A 22,355-nucleotide genomic window follows, 5' to 3' on the forward strand; every position below is an offset into this window, starting at 1 on the left:
CGTCCCCTTGTGGGGAATCATGGAGCTGGCCTGGTTTATCTGCCTGCAGAGGCATACATACATCAATGGTTTTTTCACCTAATGTACATGACTCTTGGGGCAGTGTGCTTTTCAGTTCCTGAGAAACTGAGGCACTCCCTTGCATAGTGAAGTGTCCAGGCTGCCTGTGTTCCCTAGAAGTCCGCAAAGCACATAGAGGCTTGACATTTTATATAATCTGTGTAGCTTACAAACGCCATTGTACCCTACCATTGCATTGATCCTGGCGACCGCCATTATATTTTGTTTCTGATAAGAGAATAAGAAGACCGATTGCTTGCAATACATTGGTCTCAGCCTCAGTCTTGCTGAGCCCCCTCTAGGCAGACCTGGCTGTCATCCCACCAACCATATTAGGAGGCCCTGGCTCTGTGAGAAGGTGCTGATGCTTACATACCACGAGTCACACACATCATAATGGCTTTTGTACAGTTTCTTAACGTGTTTTGGTCCTCTATTCCTTTTCATGGTTCAACAGTGTTCCGTAGCGTAGACCTACCATATTTTATTTACCCATCCATCAGTTAATGGAATTTAGCATGTTTTAGTCCATCCTTTGGACCAACATTGTCATGTTTTTATGTATATCTGTGTGCAAATTTTGGGGTTAGCCTAACTTCCATTTCTAAGGGCAGTTTCTGGGCCATAAGGCAATTCTATGTATAGCTTTTTTTTTTCAGAAACTGCCAGACTACTCTCCAAGAAGACCATAGCATCTCACATTCTTGGCCAGCAGCCCAGCTCCGGTTTTGCCACACTGTCGCTGACACTTGTTATCATCTGTGCTTTTGACTGCTCGCTCCTGCCCGTGTGAGCTGCACCTCTCTGATGGCTAGTGGTGCTGAGTATCTCCTCATGAGCTTACTGGACATCTGTGAGACAGACTTTTGGTTTGATTTGGGACGGGGTCTCGCTATGTAGCCCAGAATCCTTCAAACTCTCTATCCTCCAACTTCAGCTGAGATTGCAGGCATGTGTGGCAACGCCCAGATGACCAGAAATGTCCTATAATCAAAATTTTTAATCAATTTATTTTGTGTATATGTGTGTGCACATTCACATGTATGCATGCGTCTGGCGTCTTCCTCATCTGCTTTCTACCTTATTTTTTTAGCAATATATTTGGTTCTGTGGATGGTCCATACATTTATACAAAGTGTATTCATGACATTAATCCACTACTCCCTTCCTCTAACTCCTCCTAGTGCCCCTCACTCCATCTCTTTCTCGTTTTTTTTTTTTAAGATTTATTTATTTATTATATGTGAGTGCACTGTAGCTGTCTTCAGACATGCCAGAAGAGGCCGTCAGATCTCATTACGGATGGTTGTGGGCCACCATGTGGTTGCTGGGATTTGAACTCAGGACCTTCAGAAGAGTAGTCGGTTCATCTCTTTCTTTTTATTTCTGTTATTAATACCCCCCAGTCTAATAAACGCTGCTCACAAGCACATCTGCCCTATCTTTTTGCAGCAGGGTCTCCACCAAAGCTGGTACTCTCCACTTAGGCTAGGCCAGCTCCGGGGACCATTCTGTCTTTGTCTCCCAGGAACTGGGGATTGCAGGTGTTCAAGGCCTCAAGTGAATCCTAGGGAGCAAACTCAAAGTTCCTCCCCCTTACGTAGTAGCAGGTATTTTACTGACTGAGCTATCTCTCCAGCCCCTCATTGTGACTTTTGTATGTTCTTTGGAAACAATTCAGCTTCTTTGATGATTCTTTAAATTATTTTATTTGTTTGTTTCTGGCCCTCTATTATTGAGTCCCAGAGAAATGCATGCATTCTGGATATCATTCTCTTATCAGATATGTGATTTACAAGCATTTCTTCCAGCCTGCCTTTTTGTCAGTGTCCTTTGAAGCACAAATGTTTTTAATTTTGGTGAAGTCCATCCAGTACAGCTATTTTTTTCCCTCTGTTGCTCATTGTTTTGCGTCATATCTAAGAAACCATTGCCTAGTTCAGAGTCAGAAGATTTATGTCTGCGTTATGTCTGCAGCGCCTTCTAAGGATTTTATAGTTTCAGCTTTTACATTGAGGTCTTTGATCTACTTTGAGTTAATATTTATGTACACTGTGAGGTCATATGCTGTTTTTGAAAACAAGATAAAGTGATAAATAACTGAGACTTTTAAAAGATGTGACTCTCTTTGATTTTAACTGAAGATTCTGGATATTTAGTCAATGTGGCCTTTAATGGAGAAAATAAGCTTTGAGCCCTAGTAGGGCAGGCGTGGTCACAGTGTATGTTAGAAAGATGATGAGCTAAGAGTCATTAGAAAATACTTTTGAAATTTGGGGTTTTAAAACTTAGCTTCTTTCATTAAATATTTAAGTTAGTGAAGCCATATTTTATATGTTATATAGCTAACATCCTTACACACATAAAAACATCTTTCCTTCCATATTATATGTCCTTGATTTAATGTAGTCGCTCTCGGCCAGGGGCAGTGTTTGGAGATGGGTTTTGGTGTCATAGTACAGCTGGCCTCTAATGGGGTGGAAACCGTAACGACTACTACCAGAGCATTAGAATAGTTTCGATGACTCTGTGATCCAGCTTTATACACCATGATAACCTGGTGAAGAAACTGCCCTGGCTAAGCTGGGGTGGTCTGGCTGCAAGATCTAAAGTTTGAAACTCCTTTTCAACCTCGTGGGTTTCTCTCATCTCAATACTATGCCCCAACCCCTTCCTGCCATTAAAATCCTCTGTGGTACCCTGGTGGGGTGATACATATCTGTAATTACAACACTGAGGATGCTGAAGGGTGACAAACTGAACACAGCTCTTGGCTACAGAATTGGACCCTGCTTTAAATAGTAAATAGTAATATTAATAATAATAGTAATAGAAATAGTAATAGGAAGAAGAAGAAGGAGAAGAAGAAGAAGAAGAAGAAGAAGAAGAAGAAGAAGAAGAAGAAGAAGAAGAAGAAGAAGAAGAAGAAGAAGGAAGAAAGAAGAAGAAAGAAGGAAGGAAGAAGGAAGAAGAAAGAAGAAGAAGAAGAAGAAGAAGAAGAAGAAGAAGAAGAAGAAGAAGAAGAAGAAGAAGAAGAAGAAGAAGAAAGAAGAAAGAAGAAGAAAGAAGGAAGGAAGAAGGAAGAAGAAAGAAGAAGAAGAAGAAGAAGAAGAAGAAGAAGAAGAAGAAGAAGAAGAAGAAGAAGAAGAAGAAGAAGAAGAAGAAGAAGAAGAAGACAAGAATAAAGCAAATAAACCATAAAGAATGATGAAACTCTTTATGGAGAGAAAAATCCCCTTGTGCCCCTTGAAGGGACTTAGCTTCAGAAATTAACTCATTTCATATTTGTATGTCAAGGATTCTTGGATTCTAAAACATATCTGGATAACTTATTTTCTGTTGCACATCTTGGATGACTCCTGCTAAGTTGTATCTTATCTGGTGACAGAACAGGAGTGGGAAGCTATCATGTGGAGGCATTTAATAGATCAGTGCAGGGCAATATTCCACATTTCTTAATTTTAACTTCCCCCAAATTTGTGTGAGACAGCCACCCTTATCATTCATCACATTCTGTCACTATAGAAACCATAGCACATGGAGGTCAAGGGGGTACGGCTAATGTCCCATTCTGTTGCACCACCATTAGTCCATGACAGGCCTTAGGTCTGATGTAGCCTCAACTGAGAAGCGCAGACCTGTCACAAAGTAGGTGTGTCACACACTAATGGTTAGCGTGGGTCACCCGCTATGGATAGCCATAGACAGACATGGCAGGCATAAAGTGTACCCTTGTCAGTATGCTGCAAGAAGCCCCTGCCATGGGATAGAAGGAGTGACTCCCACATCTATCTTTAGGAAGTGCCATGTGACCAATACCTGCCAACAGAAGAGGCTCACTTGGGAGCACCATCTGTGCTCATCACAGTGAGTGCTGTCTGAAGACCGCTGCTGTAGGAGAGCCGTGACTCTTGTGGCATCATTTATATCCCCTGTCCTGGACCCCAAATCATCCCAAGTTTGATTTTCTGCATACTGGTCCTCTTCTCACAGAGTACCCCAGTTGTCAGTGCCTCTGCTGGCCTCTGATCTACATCTCTTTGCACGTATCCCAGCCCCTACTCGGGAACTCCTAACTCCCCAGCCTTGCAATTTGTAGATCCTTGTGACCTAATGTGTGGGCCCGCCCTACTATTGTTGAGACAACAGCAGGTGTTAGTAGGGAAGCACTTCATAAACAGCCCATAGCTTTCTTCCAAGTTTCATCCCTGTGGACATGCCTGGCCGGTGTGGTGTGCCTCTCATCTGCTCCTCAAGGGGTCGTCAGGGAAGGATTTGGATTTATTGTGAGTAACGAGTAAGCTGTTCAGGGGAACCCATATTTGAGTTAACAGTGACACAAATCTAGTCAGTTTTTGGGTGCAACAAAGATTGCACACTTGCCTCTGAGCCAACCCCTTCTAGCTTTCTGAATGCCAAGGGTCACAGTGTGCTTGAGGATTAGCAATGATGTCTGCCTCTCCCCTACACCTGATGGAATACCCTGGAGTTATTCATGATCAAGACCCAAAACTCCTTAGGCAATCTGTCTGTGCTCTGGGCCTCAGTTTCCCCTTGAAGGGAGGGTTGTATAGTTTCTAAGCATCCTTGAAACTCTCATTGTCTTTGATTCTTGAAATGCTAGGGGTTGACTTAGGGTGAAACCAATTCAAATGGTCAAAATCCCCCTAACTAGGACTCTGCTTTGGCAGTGAACTGCCCATGTTTGAAGAGGAGAACACAACAACTGGGTTAATACTATCATGCTTGAGAAATCCATCTCCAGAGGCAACGTTCAAAATATTTAACAATCAGTTCTCATGAGCACAGACCCGCCAGATGCAAAGACCTGTTAGGCCATGGAGACTGGGAGCAGAGTGGGCCTTGCCTGCTTTGTACTGCTACTGAGATGTTCTCGGGCTTGTGGGGAGGGGGGAGAGTTCCCTTTATAAGTCATCTTCCATCCAAGACCCTCCCAAGCTCCCTTCGGCCTCTCTCTTTGATCACTAACCACACTGTAGCAAATATAATTTTGCACTCAAATACCAAATTCCAAGAATCTTTCTATGCTCAGCCTGTGTTAGCTGACCTGTTGGTTAGCCCCACATGTTTAAAAATGCTACAGGTAGGGGCACCAGAGGACTGGGGCCCACAGTTCCTCTCTGCTCCTTAAATGTCCTGTGACCTGGAACAAGACCCATCCCTTCTCCAGCTTCCAGGTTCCTTGCATAGAAAAGGAGAGGACTTGGCTGGATTCTCTAGTTCTGCGGCCTTGCCAGTCTGTGTTGTGTTTCTGGAGAATTGCGTACCTATAGCTGCTGACCGCTCTCTCTTTCTCTCTCTTTCTCCTTCTCTCTCTCTCTCTCTTCCTCACCCACCACCCCCATCTTAGAATGCACTGCTCCCTGCAGGCCTGAGGCAGAAGGATCAGACCACCAAGGCACCCACAGGCCCCTTTAAAAGAGAGGAGCTTTTGGACCACTTGGAAAAGCAAGCGAAGGAATTTAAGGACCGAGAAGACCTGGTTCCCTACACAGGGGAGAAACGAGGTACTAAACAGCTTGGCTCCGTGAGCATGTCCTTCCTGGGGCATCACACAGGGCCACTTGTGTGTCCCACCCTGTGTTGGGCCAAATGTACCTGGCCTCTCTTGTGTCCTTCCCGTCTGAACAGGAAACAATCCCTGTTCCCCAAACATCATCTGGGGTGTGTATTCAATCACTGGGGATCATCTGAGGAAGAAGACTTACTCAGACAACCCAGCTGTCTCCCAAGTCCCCTTTCACTAGGCTGTGTTGGCTATTTCTCATTAAAACCTAGATACTTTTGAGGGAAAGAGGAAGCTGTTACTAATAACATCAAAACACGAGGCCTAAACAAGGACCATTCTGTGCGAATGAGGAGGAAGGTACATAGTCGGAATCCCTCTGTCCTAATTCTCTCTCTAAAGTCTCTCTTTTTCTGGCAATGGCAACATCCATCCTTCATCTCTTCTCTCAAGATCCACTCTCTGCTCGTGCCAAAAACAAGCCATCTAGAAGTCTGGGCCAGGGGCGGGGGTGGTGGTGGTGGGGGGGGAGATGCATAGAAGCTCTCCGTGACTCCCCTCCCCCACCCCCGGCCTTTTAGATCATCTACTTGCATGCTACGCCCCTTGCTCTGCCCTGTAGTAGTTTGCAGACTGTGGAGCAGAAGGGCAGTGAATAGAGTAGACCAGAAGTCTGAGTTCTGGTCTTCAAGACATACAGGTGTTTTGTTTGTTTGTTTGTTTGTTTGTTTGTTTGTTTGTTACTACAGGAATGTTATACTCTCCCTGATACCCAGCTCTACATCCTCAGGACTGGGTCTGCCTCTCTAGCATGAGCTGCAGTGGTTGGAAACAGCCTAGAGCCCAGGTCCTGCTAGCAGTGAGAGATAGTGAATTAGTTCTATTCTCTTCTAGCAAATCAGGGTGAAGAAAATAAAGTCACAGCCTCCCAGGCTGCCAGGTGGCCAGATATGCATATAAAGCTCGTACACCCACCTTGGCGCATGACCCCAGTGTTGGCCATGACTAATCCGTTCTGCCCATACTGACTTCTTTTGGGAACATCGCCTCCATCTCCTTTGATAAGATGTATCATCACCCTCCACTCCCCTCTTGGATATTTCCTATCTCAGAGACCTGAGTGTGTCTTTATCTGTACCTTCCCCTTTATCATCTTTTCCTCTCAAGCTAGACCTTGAGAGTAGAGACATGGGCTATCGAGTGGTTCCATCTAGCACAGGGGCTAGCCTTCAGCAGGGCTGAGCAGAGAATGGGTTGAGTGTGAGGTAAAGGTGATGAATGTGTACCAATGTGTATCACTGCAGGGGCACAGTGACTTAGCACAGGATCCACAAGTGCCCTGTATCTTGTCACACCCCCAGCACCCATACTAATGCCTTGCACATAAAAGATGCCTCGTGAATAATTATTGAATCAAAGCATTCGTTTTAATATCTGTGCAGCTATTCCCTTTTCAGTCCTTCCCACTGTCCCCACCCACAAGAACACAAGCATACTGAAGCAGGGTCTGTGTCTAGAGCCGTCTCCTCCGTATCCCTGTTGCTGTCAGCACAGCAGCTGTTGCTGTGTGGCCGCCTAATAAATGGTAGAATGTAATGCGCTAAGAGGCAGACGCCGAGGAGGGATTCCGACCATCCCAGGCCCTGGATTTCTATGGATCCCAACAATTTCAGGCTCTCCTGAAAACTGGGAGGTCCGAAAGACTCCAAGAGGCAAGCAAACCATGAAACTTGGAAGAGTGCTGGGCTGAGACTATGGAGAGGGGGCAGTGATGATGGGGAGGAGGTTTGCTGGATGGACCCAACAAAGAATGGGAGCTCTAGCCGTGTTTTCACCCAAGGACTTACTTGTGCCATAGACAGGGCTCTCTGGCTCCCGCAGTCTCACCTACCATTTGAAAGCTCAGGAAACAGGCTGTGAGAGAGCCGGCCACAGCCCTTAAGGGAGCAGCAGAAAAGCTAGATGCTTCCATGGGGCAACAGGCTTAAAAGGTGCATCAGCATCATCAAGAAAGATGTAACTGGGGCTGGGGAGATGACTCTTGGCTCTCCTTCCAAAGGACCCAGGTTCAATTCCCAGCACCCACATGGTGATTCACAACTGTCTGTAACTCCAGTTCCAGAGGACCCATTGCCCTCTTTTGGCCTCCAGGGGCACCAGGCACACATGTGACACCTATTCAGCCAAAACAAATTCAGCCAAAGTAATATTTTTTAAAAGAATGTAATTAATGTTAGTTGAAATTCTTTTGTTTGTTTGTTTTTCGAGACAGGGTTTCTCTGTGTAGCCATGACTGTCCTGGAACTCACTCTGTAGACCAGACTGGCGTTAAATTCAGAAATTTGACTGCCTCTACCTCTCAAGTGCTGGGATTGAAGGCATGTGCCACCACTGCCCAGCTATTTCTGGATTCTTAAATTTTATTCCATGCATTTATTTGTGTGATTATCAGCATGCCTGTGTGTGTGCGTGTGCGTGTGTGTGTGTGTGTGTGTGTGTGTATAAATGCGTGCCTAAGTCGGAGGTCAGCAGTTGCTTCTTTCCTTCTACTGTGCAAGCAAGTTCCATGGACTGAACTCAGGTTGTCAGGCTTGGTGACAAGGGCCCTTACCAGCCAAGTTATCTCACCACTCTGTTTCTCCATTTTTGAAACCAGACTTTTACCAGATATTTGATCCATGAACATTTTGCTCACTCCAAAAATTGGCTTTGCCCTTTCTTGGTCATACCCTTTGAGACTTTCAATTGTTGACAACGTCCATGATGATCTCTTTCCTTGCCTGTGGCTATCACAAGATTCCATTGCTGATTCTAGCTGTGCTCTTGTTTCCTTTAAAATGTCTCAGTTTTAGTTCTGAAAGGTTGCTTGTCCGTTTGGGTTCATTTTTGCATATAGTGTGAGGTAGGCATCCACCAGACTCCATTCCTCTACATGTGAATGTCTAGTGGCCCAGCTCTTGCTGAATAGACATGGAGTGTTGTTGACAAAAATTTGGCGTATGTGTTTGATTTCATTTCTAGACTCTCAACTCTATTGTTTGCTGTGCCTGCTCTTATTTACCGGCATGTCATTAGCTTAATGGTTATGCTTTGAAATCGGTAAGCATGAGGCCCCTCGTTTTGCTCTTCGAGGGAATCGTTTTGGTTATTTGTGCGCTTTTGTTTTTCTGTCTATGAAGATGACTTCTAGGAGTATGATGGGATCATATTGAATCTGTAGGTTGCTTTTTGGGGTATTGCTGCCTTAATACCACAAAGCTTCCCAATCCATTCAGATTTTTTTCAGTTATTCTTTGTTTTCAATTTTTAAATCAATACTTTGTAATTTTGGCATACATGTATTTCAACTTTATTCCCAAGTGTTTTATTCTTGATTATTATTGTGAACTGCTTTCCTAATTGCATTTGCATATTTCTATTGCTGGTGTATAGAAACACCACTGCCTTTAGCCTCTGCCTCAACTGTTCCTGAATTTATTAGCTCTAACAGTTCTTTGGAGGTAGGGGAGTGGGGTTTTGGTTGGTTGGTTGATTAGGGTGTTTTTCCCTTTTGGAATATGGAAGTTTAGACTTTCCGCATATAAGAGCATGTTGTTGGTAAACAGAAACATCTTCTGTTTGCATTCCAAGTATCTCTCATCTGTGCCTACTAGAACTTCCAACATGAGGTTGAACAGCAGCAGTAAAGCTGGGTATCCTTGTCTCGCTCTTGTTCTTGGAGACTAGTGTCCTTACTTCTGTGAGGCCCTAGCTCATAAGCAGACATTTCTCTGACTCCCTTTCTGATTACCCTTCCCCCAAATATCTTGCTGCACACACACACACACACACACACACACAATCATAAACTACATGAACTTAATACCACAGATTAATTAATTTATAAAGAAAAAAATTCCAAAAGCCGAGGAGTTCCGAAGCTGGCAGTGGAGCGGAGGTGGAGTGTGGTGTTCCTTGCCGAGTGCTAACGTGGAGGGGCTCGCCCAGTGAGACAGCAAGCACGGAAGCTCATGTTTCTCGTTTCCTTATAAAGTCACTAGTGCCAACCCAGGAGCCCAACCTCATGACTTCAGCTAATCCTAATGACCTCACCCAAAACCCCACCTCCACATAAGCTTGACCTATGAGTCTGGGAACTAGGCTTCCAGTGCACAAGCTCGGAGGGCCACAGGCAAACCACGTGCAGTTTCTCAGAAATGAAATTAAAGTGTTCATGATGGCTTTCAAACTTGATATTTTACGCAAAATTTCTCTAGGATATTTTCCCTCTTAATGATCTCTATGATATTTTTTCTTTAAGAGTTCTTTGATTTTGAATAATGTGTTTGTAAGTAAGAATGTGAGTGTGAATTTGGGTGTCCACCAAGCCTGAAGAGAGCGTCGTGTTCCCTGGACTGGAGTTCCGGGCGGTTTTGACTTCCGGGATGTGGGTGCTGAGAAGGAACTTGGGTCCTCTCAAGAGCAGTGGTCTCTCTTCACCATAGAGTCATAGCCATGGCCCCTCCGTATCTGTAATAACTTCTGGAATTCCTTGGTACAGACTTTGTTAACAGTCTCTACTTGTGGACACACAGTGGCCACTCTCACGGCTGCCGCATTCCTCCTTCGCCCACAGGCAGGTCCCACGAAACTAGGGTACACTCTACTTGCTTCTATCCCTTAATAATCCATCTGTGTGTGTTTTATCTGTTTTATTGAAGAATGTTTAGAAGTTTTTCTCTCATATCGGAACCTTTGGTGAAAGGGATCTCAGGCCCCACTGTGGCCACACACCCTGATGGGCACTTATGTGTTTGCAGGAAAGATCTGGGTCCCCAAGCAGAAGCCAATGGATCCCGTGCTGGAGAGTGTGACACTGGAGCCAGAACTGGAGGAGGCCCTAGCAAATGCCTCGGATGCAGAACTGTGTGACATCGCAGGTAAGAGACATCATAGAAGAATATATATCTATGTGTATGTGTATATGCATGTGTGTATACATATACACATATACATATACATATTCATAAACAAAATGAAGAAAGAAAGCTAAAAGCATTCAAACATACCTAGTCACAGAACCACCTGTTGTGACCCTGAGACCATCTTCCAGAAGAATGGGACTGTAGCCCTGGGAGGGACAGGGTGAGAACCCTGTCCTAGCCATTCCCACCAGATTCTTCCTTTGGAGCACACACAGTTGTGCCTGTGGAGTGTCCCGCCCACGCCTCTTATTTATCCTATCCTCTCCGCCCTCCTGGGTGCTTCCTTACCATCTTCCTAAGCAAACCAGAGTGAAGTTGTCGACTGCAGACTACGCCACCACTCTCCTTACCATTGCTGAGCCCCTGATCTCTGCACCCTGTATCCATCTCTCTCTGAGGTTCACTATAGTCTGTACCTGGCACCCGACCTGCCTCTGCCCGCACTGTGCCCTGGCTCAGTCAGTGGGCAGTGCGGGAGAGGGGCATTACTGCACATCAGTAGCATAAGAGAGGGGAGGATGGCGGGCATGAGCTGGCAGTGGGTATGCTGCAGGGGGAAAGGCAAGTTGTTCCGGATATCCAGTGGGTTCTGTGTCTTTAATGAGGGAGGAGGGCAGTGGAGGAAATGTTGAGTCTAGTTTGGGACCCGTGCCATCTGAGTTATCCATGGGCCACCCAGATGGAAGTAGCCATGCATGATAGTCTAGCTTTCGGCAGGAGGTCTCACTTGGACATGGTCAGAGAGACCTGGCCTCAGGGAGGACACGTGGCAGGCAGAGCCTGCGTTCAAGAATGGAGTGGGGCAGGCCTAGCATGGGGCCCATCAGCCAGTCACACTCCGGGCAAAGGAACAAAGGCCTGTGAAAAGCCGGGCAGGCAGGCTGTAAGAGAGCTAAGAGGGCAGCAAGGGCTTCAGGCTGCCCGAGACAGCGGAGCTGAAGCCCAGGCCAGACGGGGCTGCATCCAGTCTGTCAGCCTCTTGGGATGCTATGTGTGGCTTTCAGTGGCACTGAGGCAGGAGGGGGCTGCCAATGGCTTTCCTCTGTGAGCAGCGCTGTTGGGCAGTAATTTAAGCTGTGTACTAGTGGTGACCATGGTGACCGTGGGTGACCGTGGGTGTTGGAAGTGAAAGCCAGATTGCAGGGACCCGAGGAGAGATCAGACAGAGTAGGCAGGTAGCCCTTGCCTCAACAGAAAGAAGCTGGGGAGGACAAAGGTGGCAAGGTCCAGAGAATGGTTGTTACTCTAAGTAGCACTAAAGGGACAACTGGTCAACGGGAACCCAGGCATGCCGCTCAGAAGCCAGGTGTGCCTCACAAGGCTCAGTGGGCCAGGTAAGATGCCAGTCGAGCCATACCAGATCCTTCAGTGGGCCTGTATATTTCAGCCACCTACCTTCCCCAGCATGTCCCTTGACTTCTGGTTGGTTAATCTGTGCAACAGGGAGAGTAGATACCTTGCCCTGCCGGTCTCTATTTACTCCCCAGGAGCTGCATTTATCCGGGGCCTCCTCCGAGTCCCTGCATAGCATCATTACCCTCATTAGGGAATGCACGATTAGTAAATGACCGCTGTCAGAGCAGGCTCCTGCCACAGCGTGAGCCACTGCAGAGCAGCTGAGCGGAGCTGAGCTGAGCGCCTGGGCCTGCTCTTGAAAACATTTTCCTTGTTGTTGTTGGCAGACTGTTAGGATCTGTCTAAGATCCCAGGCCCCTGTGATGTCGGGGAAGGAGCAGGAGGCCGTGTGTCCACCCATTGTTAACCAACTGTCCTTCAGTGCCTGTCATTCCACTTCAGCCATTACAAGGTGGCAGTGGAACATTTGCTAAGTGACAAACGTGCCCCAGGTGCTGTGTAAGTAGCTCTCCACACGGCACTGTATTTGTTGACCATGACAGATCCTATTAAGTCAATTCTATTATTGTCCCCATTTTACACCAAGACACCAGCTGTCCCTAGTGCTGGGACAAAGTCAAGGAGCTGAGATGACGCCTGGCTTTTAGCCTTGGGTAAAAAGAAGAACCAGACAGTTGGGAGCAAGCTATCCTGGATCAATAAGTGTTGGTATGACCAGCCCACCAGAAGGTGGCAGGTTGCCCAGGAAGGGATAGACTCTAAAGCCTGGAGAGGGAGAGGAGGGGTCTGCAGGCTGCCACTAGTCTCCATGCTCTCCCTGTAAGATGTTTCCATGAGCCAAGTCCTCACTAGGTCCCTCACACACGGTACTGTTACCCAGCTTTCTTACCCACTGTGTACCCGGCTGTGGACTTGATGCTCGTGAAAAAAAAAATTGAGACACTGAGGAAAGAACTCTGTCTGTCTTCACAGAGCAGTGCTACACAGGCCGATGAGACATGGCCAGTAAGAGTGTCACTCTGAGTGGGACAGGTACATGGCAAGAGAGGCACTTGGATTAAATGACAGGGTCATGGGAAATAAAGAAAAACCATGAAAGACGAAGTCAGACAAGTGAAGCGATCTGGTGACAGCGCGTTAGGGGAGAGGAAGCTGTCCTCAGATCCTTCTCCCCAGGGTGGGACATTCAGGCACAGTGAGAGCCCCCATCCAGGTCGGGGAGGTCCTCATGCCGGAGCCTCAACACCTGGAAATGTCAGGAGCCACAGAACCTGTGATGCACTGACAAGAGGTGACACCAGAGAGGTTTATTGTTGACAAGCCACGCACTAACTCACTGAGCTGATGGACGTTTTGGAACACCCATTTGCCAGGACGAATGAATTCCGTTCTCTGCCCTTGGGGACCCAAGAGGTAGGTACGTAGGAGGAGAGGCCAGAAATGTGTGACTTCTTAAATGTGAGTTCTGCTACGCAGAGCAGGCTCTGGCAATGCAAAGGTCTTGACCTGTGACCTATGACTTTAGCTTATCGGACACTGGGAGGAGTCAGCTACAAACTCTTGAGATTATCAACAACTAGACTCACTCAAGGAGTTTGTCCTAGCTGGGTGCTAGAAACCCTTGTCTTAGGGCAGGAATGAGGAAAGGAGACCCACCCTTCCACCCTTTGGAGGGATCACCCACCTCCCAAGGACAATGGGCCAGCTCTTCATATAGTGCCATCGGGTCGTTGGTGGCGTCCTTGTCTTTCAGCACTGATGCTCTGATTCTGGGACTGTCAGAGGATGTGCCTCATCTTAGAACAGTTTGCCAGCACCCAGGTTCCGCGCCAGAGCCAGCTTCAGCCCAGGTACCTAGGGCATGAGAACCCAGCTCTCAGCGCCCACTCCACCCAGGACGGCTTAAGCCCACAACAGCTGGAGACGCCGAGGATGGGTGCTGTGATCACACTGCATTCTGAGTGGACTTACAAACGGAAGGAGCCCTGCCAAGGCAGAGAGAGGAAACAGAACTCAATGTTCTTTCTTAAGAGTTCAAAAATAGGCCTTCTCAAGTTTTGAGGAAGATCTACAATTTTTTTAAAAAAGAAAAAAAAGGAAAAGGGAAAAAGAAGAAAAAAAATCAAGTTTAAAAATCAGTGCTAAAAATCGGCTGAGGCCTACAAAGAAGGAAGCAATGGGAGAGACCAGGGTTTCTTTGCATTGCTTACTTCTGGGGACACAAAACAAGCCAGAGAGAAAGCCACACTGTGTGCCTAGGGCCACTGGGCTAGTACTGACCATTTCAAGCCACGCTCTCCCCGCCCCCACTTTTCCTCCCTTTCAGGAACCCAAATTTCCTCTGATCCACCAAGCTGCTATCAGCATACACCAACCATCTTTCCTAGAATTCTCCAGGTGAAGGGCTGTCAACTTTAGAACTCTTAGTGGCCCCGTAGGCCACTGTACCCACTGCTTATATACTAGAAGCATCTCTGCGGAGTCACCTAGCAGACCATGTCCCTGTTAAGTGTGGGAGGGCGGTTGACAGCCCCGCCAGGATGCTTATTCTAGAACACTGAAGAAGGCAAAAAAAAAAAAACATAATCGGTGAGCGACTGCCGAGTCCCATAGGAAGGTAAGAGCTTGGCATTCAAGCACACACTGTTTTGCGGATGCGAAACCCAGGGATCCCAGAGAGGAAACGACCTCTACAAGGTCACCAAAAAAAGAAAAGTAGTAAGAACCCCCAGCTCTTTGCTCTTGGTCCCCTCACACACTTCTGTGCCTCTGTCTAACCCGTCACAGGATGCTGGAGTTCAGGCATCAAATATGTTTTCCATTCTTACTTTTATTTATTTTCTTACCTTGCTGTGTGTACTCTGAGTCGAAAACAGGCATTAAAAAAAAAAGTAGTGTATTTCATATGATCCCAACCTTGGCAAACCTGAGAACTCTACTGTGGGGGTGGGGTGGGCAGGAGCACCTCTCTGGAAGACTGCCTCGAGGAGATGTGACTCACCTGCTGCTGACTCAGCCCCCGCTGCTCCCTCAGCCCACAGGGACACAGCCTAAATTAAAACCTCGAGAGCTGGGAAGGCAGCAGCTGCCTCTCTCTCCCTCCACAGTGATGAGCCGATGAGCCGGCAAGGCTAATTTTAGCTGAGAAGATTCCTAGGGGAGAGAAACAGAAGGGACTTTGAGATCATCTCATCTTCTGGTTCTCAGTTCCCATCGGGGCACCAAAATCACCTCAAGGAACCAGGCATAGCTGGGCACCCCTGTAATTCCAACACTTGAGAGGTTGAGGCATGAGGATCGTGAGTTCAAATGCCTACTATAGACCAGAAGAGATTGAAGAGTAGTAATACTCCTCCCTGACCTCGGGAAGCCCACAGCCCAGCAGAGAGAGCACAGAGAAAGGTGTCCTGGCACCACCTTTGTACTGAGGCTCACTGTGGCATAGAAAGAATACTAGGTTCTGAGAGAGAGGGGGAGGAATCTAAGAGGGCTCCCTGGAGGAGGAAGAGTTGCACCAAGTCTTGACGTAGTGGAGATAGGATGGTTAAATAAAATATAGGTTATCCAGTTGAGTTTGAGTTTTAGATAAACAGGCTTGTAATATCAGCTTTTTAGGAGTCCGAGCCAGGATCATCAAAGTTCAAGGTCAGCCTTGGCTCCGAAGGGCAGCCTGGGCAACGGAGTGAGATCTTATCTCAAAATAAAATGTAGAAAGAGGGTTGGAATATAGCTCAGCAGTAGAGCACTTGCCAAGCATGGTATAAGCTCCCAGGGCTCAATTTCCAGGCCTGAAAAAAGGCCCACAAGTTTTAAATAATTTATCTCAAATATTGAACGGCATATTTATACTAAGGGATTATCATGGACCCAAATGTCTTTTCTGGCCTGGTGTATGTCCTACTGGGAAGGGGGGGGTCATCCTTGTTGTCCCACCACCTGTCCAACCCTGTCTCTCCCAACCTTCGACTCCACTAGACTGCTTCAGTGCTTCCCCAGCCACCATTCACACGGCCTGGAACGTTCCTTCTCCCTTCCCTTGACTTAGCCAACTATCGATCATCCTTCCCTTCCCAAGCCCCTTGTTGTGCTTTTCCGGGATGTTCTCTCTAACCCTTGACTCCTCCTGAGCTTATTAGGGTTTTAACAGTTGGCCCTTGCTCCGTTCTGCTTGCTCCCACTAGGTGGTAAACTCCATGGGCAGAGCTCCTGCCTTTCATAGTTCAGTCCCTTGGAGTTGGCACGCAACAAAGGCACTCAGCAAATGCCAAAGAAACGGATGAGCGAAAGAATAGCACGTAGTGATAAGGCTGTCTGGGAATCTCCAGAAAGATCTTTCTGGCTGTTCTATGCTGGCTGAATGTTGGGAAGTAGACAGCAGGAAGAAACCAAAGGCATGGTAAAATGTGGCTCTGTTAATGCAGATGTCTCTCCAGTAACAATGGTGTAATGGCCTGATGGGTCCCACCCTAAGTTGGAAATATCATAAATCAAAATGCATTTAATGCCTGGCTGTACACAACAGCATGCCTGACTGAGGGTGCCGCCATGTTGGTTTTTTCTCCTGGTGATGGTGGATTGACTGAGCTCAGGTCCACTGACCTGATCTAGAATCTTGAGTATCTATTCCGATGATGCCTCCAGCCTAGAAAAGATAAAGATGTAAATACAAGTATGGCTTCTTTTGGCTGTGTATCACTTTTGATAACATCGCAAGGCTGAAAGATTTTAATGGAGGACCATTGTAAGTTGATGGCAGCCAGAATAGGTTTTCAACCAGGGCAGAGGTACAAGCAAAGGAGATGGGACTAGCTGAGAGACCTCAGGAGGTCAAAAGAGTCTGAGAGACAGGGGAGAAGACAGAAGTACCCTCCTTGGAAAAGACACTTGCTGGAAAGACTCATTCTGTTGGGTTGTGTTGGGTGGGTGTACCCGTTGAACCTCAAGGGGATCTGGAAATCTGTAGCCACAACCAAAGAAAGGTCTTGGGAGGTTAGGTGTCTGAGAATCACACGAGTGAAAGCCAGGATGAAGATAATCCAAAGTTTGACATTTTTATGTACATGTTTCTTACCGTTTCTATGAGCAAAACTCCCAACATGTAGAAGATAGATCCCGGAAGATATCTCTGCCCACAAGATCAGAGTCATGGGCCTCCCTTTGTCCCCACAGCTATCCTGGGCATGCACACGCTCATGAGTAACCAGCAGTACTACCAAGCCTTGGGCAGCAGCTCCATCGTGAACAAGGAGGGCCTCAACAGTGAGTACACACAGCCCGGCTTGGCTGCCATCCCTTCCCTTGCTGGGCCCCGTGACTGGCTCGCAGAGGGCACCTTGGAAGAGAGACGCCTCCTCCTGTGTCTTGGTGCAGTGCTCCTGATACTCTGGCTCACTGCACATGTTACGCAGGCAAATCTCTTCATCTTGTCCTTTGAGTCAGCTGGGGCTTTATATCTCCTTATCAAAGCCTTCTTCCTCTTGATGTCATGTTCTCTTCTAAAGGTTTTAGAGATTCGCTTCTTATATTTGGTGTCTTATTCCTCCCAGAACAGATATTTTCTGTGCAATGGGGTGAGATTCAACTTCATTTGGTGTGTGTGTCTCTCTCTCTGTGTGTGTATACACATGTGTGCACACAGGCATGCTTATGGAAGTCAGAGGCCAGTGTCTTCCTCAGTTGCTTTCCTCCGTATTTCTTGAGACAAGTCTCTCAGTGAGCCTAGAATGTACTCACTAGACTGGATGTCCAGTGAGCTCCTGGGATCTCCTGGTCCCCCCTCCCCAGTGCTGTAACCACAGGCACAGACTGCTGCACCCAGATTCCTTTTTCTTTTAAAACATGGCTTCTGAGAGTGGAACGTGGGTCCTCATGCTTGTGAGACAAACACTTAAATTTTTTTGATAGATACCTAATTTTTCCCCACAATATTCTTTGGAAAAATGTGTTATTGAATACTCTGTGGGATTCTCTTTCTCTTCAGTTTCTTTCTCTTCTGTCCCCTGAGACCCTCTGGCCTTTCCTGGGCCCATGTCACAGTGTCTCAGTTATTCAACTACATTGTTCTAAAATGACACTTTGGGACCAAAGGAAAATTGGGGTGCGTTTCTTTCCAGCCCAGGCCTCAGCTTGGTGGTAACACCATCCCCCTTGGACAGACAAATGCTTGAGGGACAGGCCGTTAGCTAATTTGCTAGGTCTTGTAAGAACTCAAATGCAGCATCCAGGGATAGCCCAGACCTCTTGGATTCATTCCTACCTGACTTCTTCCACCACATTGCAGCCCCTGGTACTCCCTGTAATGTGCTGTCTCCCTTATACCCTGAGTTCAACCAGTGCTCCTGCACCCCCACTCCCTGGGAGTCCTTATGTTGGGAGAAAGTGACCCCCGTGTTTCCATGAGCCAATTCCTTTATTCCTTACCATAGGTGTGATCAAACCCACACAATACAAACCTGTGCCTGACGAAGAACCAAATTCCACAGACGTGGAGGAAACGCTGGAACGGATAAAGAACAATGACCCAGAACTTGAAGAGGTTAATCTGAACAACATCCGGGTAAAGTCTTGCCATTTCACTTCATGGGGATTGAGGGTAAGGGTTTTCAGTTTGGGGGTGGGGGGATATGTCTAGACCTACTGAAGCCAGCAGTCCAGGGAATATAGATCACCAAGTCCAAATACATAAGTAGACCCAGGTATTTCTAAGTCACGAACAAAGAAAAGCCTTCCCAGATGAGAGCCTTTCAGGGGTGACCAATGTCAAACGCAAATCTCTCAGTCCTGGTTTCTTTCTGAGGACAATTCCGGGCTCACAAGTCAACCACAGGCCAAGCCAGCCTTGATCTGGACACCTGCCACATTGTTCAAAAACACAAGAGATTCTCTGTGATAAAATTGTGAGTCAGAACCACACTGCAGCATGGGACTTCAAGGCTGACAAAGCCCCGTGCCACAAAGACTGGGGGATCACAAACCCCGCTAACCCCTGAGACATCACCGTCCCCTCTGGACCATGCTTATGTTTAAACTTGTTTTACAGTCAGGGAAGGGAGATGTTGGCACAGGTGCCCCAAGAAAGACCCAAACTGTGTGCTGTAGCTCTGTGGCTGTGTTCCTCTGTGGCCACCAGGGCAGGGTGCAGGAGGAGTATGGAAGCAGGCATGGCTTCCTGCCCACCTGCTCTGCTTGAGGCCCTGGGATTAGCTGTGAGAGGGGTAAGACAAGAAGCCATCCCCCTCCCTTCTTCTCAGCTTTCCTCAGTGGCTGCCAGTTCCAAGCACAATCAGATTGGAAACCTGTACCTGGGTTTTCTCCTCCACCTGGCTCCTTGTTCTGCTCCCACGGGGGCTTAGGTGACATTGAAACGAGAGCTCTGACAAAGAGACATAGCCACAGACTCTCTCTCCTTCCTTTGTCAGCCATGTGAGAGATGCTGACACAACCCTGTATGTCCTGGACAGTTAGTACCTCCTCAAGACAGGCAGACACAAGAAAGCTCAACGGGAGACCTCAGCCAAAGGCTTGAACACCTCAGGCCTCAGTTTCCCTTCTGTACCAAGAAGCGGTTGGACACAGATAAGGTTTCCCAAGAGAATAAAAAGCATACACCAGAGCCCAGGCCTCCCTGAGGTTGTGTGTGATGGTCTGGGGCTGGCGCGCACATAAGCATGATAAGCTGCCCCCCAGGACTCACAGACACATAGCCAGTCCTGAGACCCTTTGGGACAGATGTCTCAGAGAGAAGTCGGTGTATCTTTCCAGTCTATCTTTCCCAAAGAAGGGAAAAGGGTCCCCCAGTGTCACCCAGCATGTCAGAGACTGCTAGTCACTAAGTGGAAGCCAGGGTGCAGCCCTGCCCTTCTCCCAGTCCCGAACCTTCTGTTCCACATTCCTCCAAGCCCCAGGCCTTGAGTGCTGCCTCTTCTCTGGCCTCCCCTTGCACGGAAGAGAGTGGGTCCTGTCTGAAAATTTCAGGGGTGATCTCATCAATCCATGGACTGGGGGATCCTCTGAGCCTCATCCTCTGGCACATGATCCATTCAGAGACTTGCTAGGACGCAGCAGGGAGCCAGGCTGCATTTGGGACAGAGCTTCTGTCCACGCCCTCCTGCAGTTACCTACTGCCCTGGCCCATGCAGGGCTGCTGTTCACTTCCTGCCTTTCTCTCTGCAGAATATTCCCATACCCACCCTCAAGGCATATGCAGAAGCCCTGAAAGAGAACTCCTACGTGAAGAAGTTCAGCATCGTGGGGACCCGCAGCAACGACCCTGTGGCGTTTGTATGTTCTGACCTCTTGGCTCTGCTGTGTCGTCAGTCACTGGGGCCTGGTCCCACTGATAGAGTGCCGTGTGTCAAGGGAGGAGACTCAGCTAGGAGCCAGGAGGGGTAGACAGATGGGACAGCCCCCACACAATGCCCTGTGCTCACCCCAGCTAATCCTTGCAACCACCTGCTCTCTCTCTGTAAGGTGGGTCTCCCGGGGAGGTTAGGCAACTGGCCTTGTCCAAAGTCACACAAAAAGAGAAAAGCAGACCTGGCATGGAACAGAGCACGCTCACCTCCACAGCTGGTCCTCCTCCACACAACATTCTCATTCAGGCAAAGCTCAGCCCCTCCCCGGGAACTCCATCTCGCAAACACCATCCTCATTAATGAATCCAAGGGGTCAATTTTATTTTTATCAGTGTCTCTAGCAATACTGCCAGTCAGCCAGGTATGATGGTGGTCAAACCTGTAATAGCAGCATTTGGGAGGTGGAGGCAGGAGGATCAGAAGCTTGAGGCCATCTTGGGTTCTGTGAGGCTCTCAACAAACGGAGAAACCATATTACAAAGTAAATTGTACTTATTATAAAGTAACCATCAATTTTTTTAAAACGTCCAGTAAAAGTTTCTTATCAGTCTATGCATAATACTGAAGTAGACTCTGGGAATCTGCCTGTAAGCAGCCTCATGTCCCACATTTGTGACCATACCCGCCTGCCTGGCCTTGGAGACAGCCGGATGTACAGCTCAGTGTGGCTGCTCTCCCACTGGAAGCAGGGTGGCATGCAGGAATTAGCCTTCCATGGGGGATAGGGAATGAACAACAATCAGATCACTTCCCAATTTTAAAATAGGTAAGACTGTTTCCTTTGGTACTTTTGAACTAACTGAATGGGCTCTCAGTAGGGGGCAGAGGCAACACCCACACTACCAGTGTGGGCATGTCTACATCTGTGACCTCTGTCTGACCTCAGGGGATCCTGCGACTGTCAGTAGTGACATAGCTGGCAAAACCCCATGTACTACTTGTTCGTGGTTCAGAAAGCAGACTCGGCATGCTGGCACTCGGCTCCATGCCATGGAAGGTTTGGGGGCATGGACTCCATGCCAGGCCGACAGCTGGTGCAGGCCCTTCATACCTGCGTGCTTATTACCAAGTGCTGAAATGATACTGGCCTGTTGTTAGACCAGGTGCCGGAGCCCTGCAAGTCCATCCCCCACCTCTGCCCCCCACTGCCTGCCTTGGCGCGTATCTCCTAGCCTCTGTTCCTCTATTGTGACCTAACACACAGGACCTGACCCATGGCACAAGCAGACTCCAGGGCCTGTCCAGTTACCAGCCTGCACATGGCCTGGCACGCCTGCACACTGTCTGTCAAACAGGGTTAACGGTCAGGCCAGGCTTTTCCTGAGAGGGGGGGTGTTGCCGGTGAGACTCAGGCCACCTTACACAGACTGGGGAACAGCCATTGGTCATAGAGAAGCTGTCACACCACCTCTGGGCATGCTTGAATGAGGGAGCCAAAGAAGGAGAGATAGTGTCAGCATGAAGGCTTCCTGGGAGCTGGGCCTCTGGCAGGGCTCAGCAAGCTGTGGGAGCACAATAGGGCAGCCATGCCTGGCATCACTTCTGACACCCTGGCACAACGATCACGGTGTCCCAGGCCTCTCAGCTGCTGGTATCGTCTTTCCCCATGACACATCATTTCCACCAGCTGCTAATTACCTCATTTCCTTCAGAGGCTCGATTGTCATCTACACCACCCCCTGCCCTCCCCCTGCCAGCTAACCTCCTTCTCAAACGTGCTGAGGGCCATCTGAGCCCTACTCTGCAAGCTGGCCCTGTACTCTCTGGGGCTGAGAGGAAGACCACGTGACATTTCAACAGGGCCATAGAGGAGACAAGCTGAGCATACACAAGGGGAGATGGAGACTCCCCGGGGGGCCATAGTGATCACTGCTCGATGACCTACTATGTGCTGGACACTGTGGTTAAAAAACAGACATTAAGGTGCATTTTCAGCCCACAGGGGTAGGTGGTCTAGTGGTGGAGGCACAATGAGGAACATGGGGATAGCTCAGTTGGTAAGGTGCTCGCCTTACAAGCAAGAGCCTGAGCCCAGTCCCAAGCACCATGTAAACCGCGGGGCATGGTGGCTCACTCGTAATCTCAGTGCTGGGG

At 48.0% G+C, this 22,355-nt stretch overlaps 1 protein-coding gene across 3 annotated transcripts in view; it reads left to right on the forward strand.

Annotated features, from left to right (window-relative positions):
- Tmod1 (tropomodulin 1) overlaps nucleotides 1–22,355 on the forward strand; it is a 71,102-nt gene that overhangs the window by 29,993 nt on the left and 18,754 nt on the right. For 2 of the 3 annotated variants that reach the window (XM_052176440.1, XM_052176439.1), the window contains 5 exons: nucleotides 5,432–5,588; nucleotides 10,387–10,506; nucleotides 17,077–17,166; nucleotides 18,333–18,463; nucleotides 20,080–20,187. In XM_052176440.1, the coding sequence (XP_052032400.1) occupies nucleotides 5,432–5,588; nucleotides 10,387–10,506; nucleotides 17,077–17,166; nucleotides 18,333–18,463; nucleotides 20,080–20,187 (606 nt within the window). The remainder of the gene's footprint in view (nucleotides 1–5,431; nucleotides 5,589–10,386; nucleotides 10,507–17,076; nucleotides 17,167–18,332; nucleotides 18,464–20,079; nucleotides 20,188–22,355) is intronic. The other variant, XM_052176441.1, reaches the window with a different exon arrangement.

This window comes from Apodemus sylvaticus, chromosome 3 (genome assembly GCF_947179515.1).
Source record: "Apodemus sylvaticus chromosome 3, mApoSyl1.1, whole genome shotgun sequence".
Taxonomy (NCBI): Eukaryota; Metazoa; Chordata; class Mammalia; order Rodentia; family Muridae; genus Apodemus; species Apodemus sylvaticus.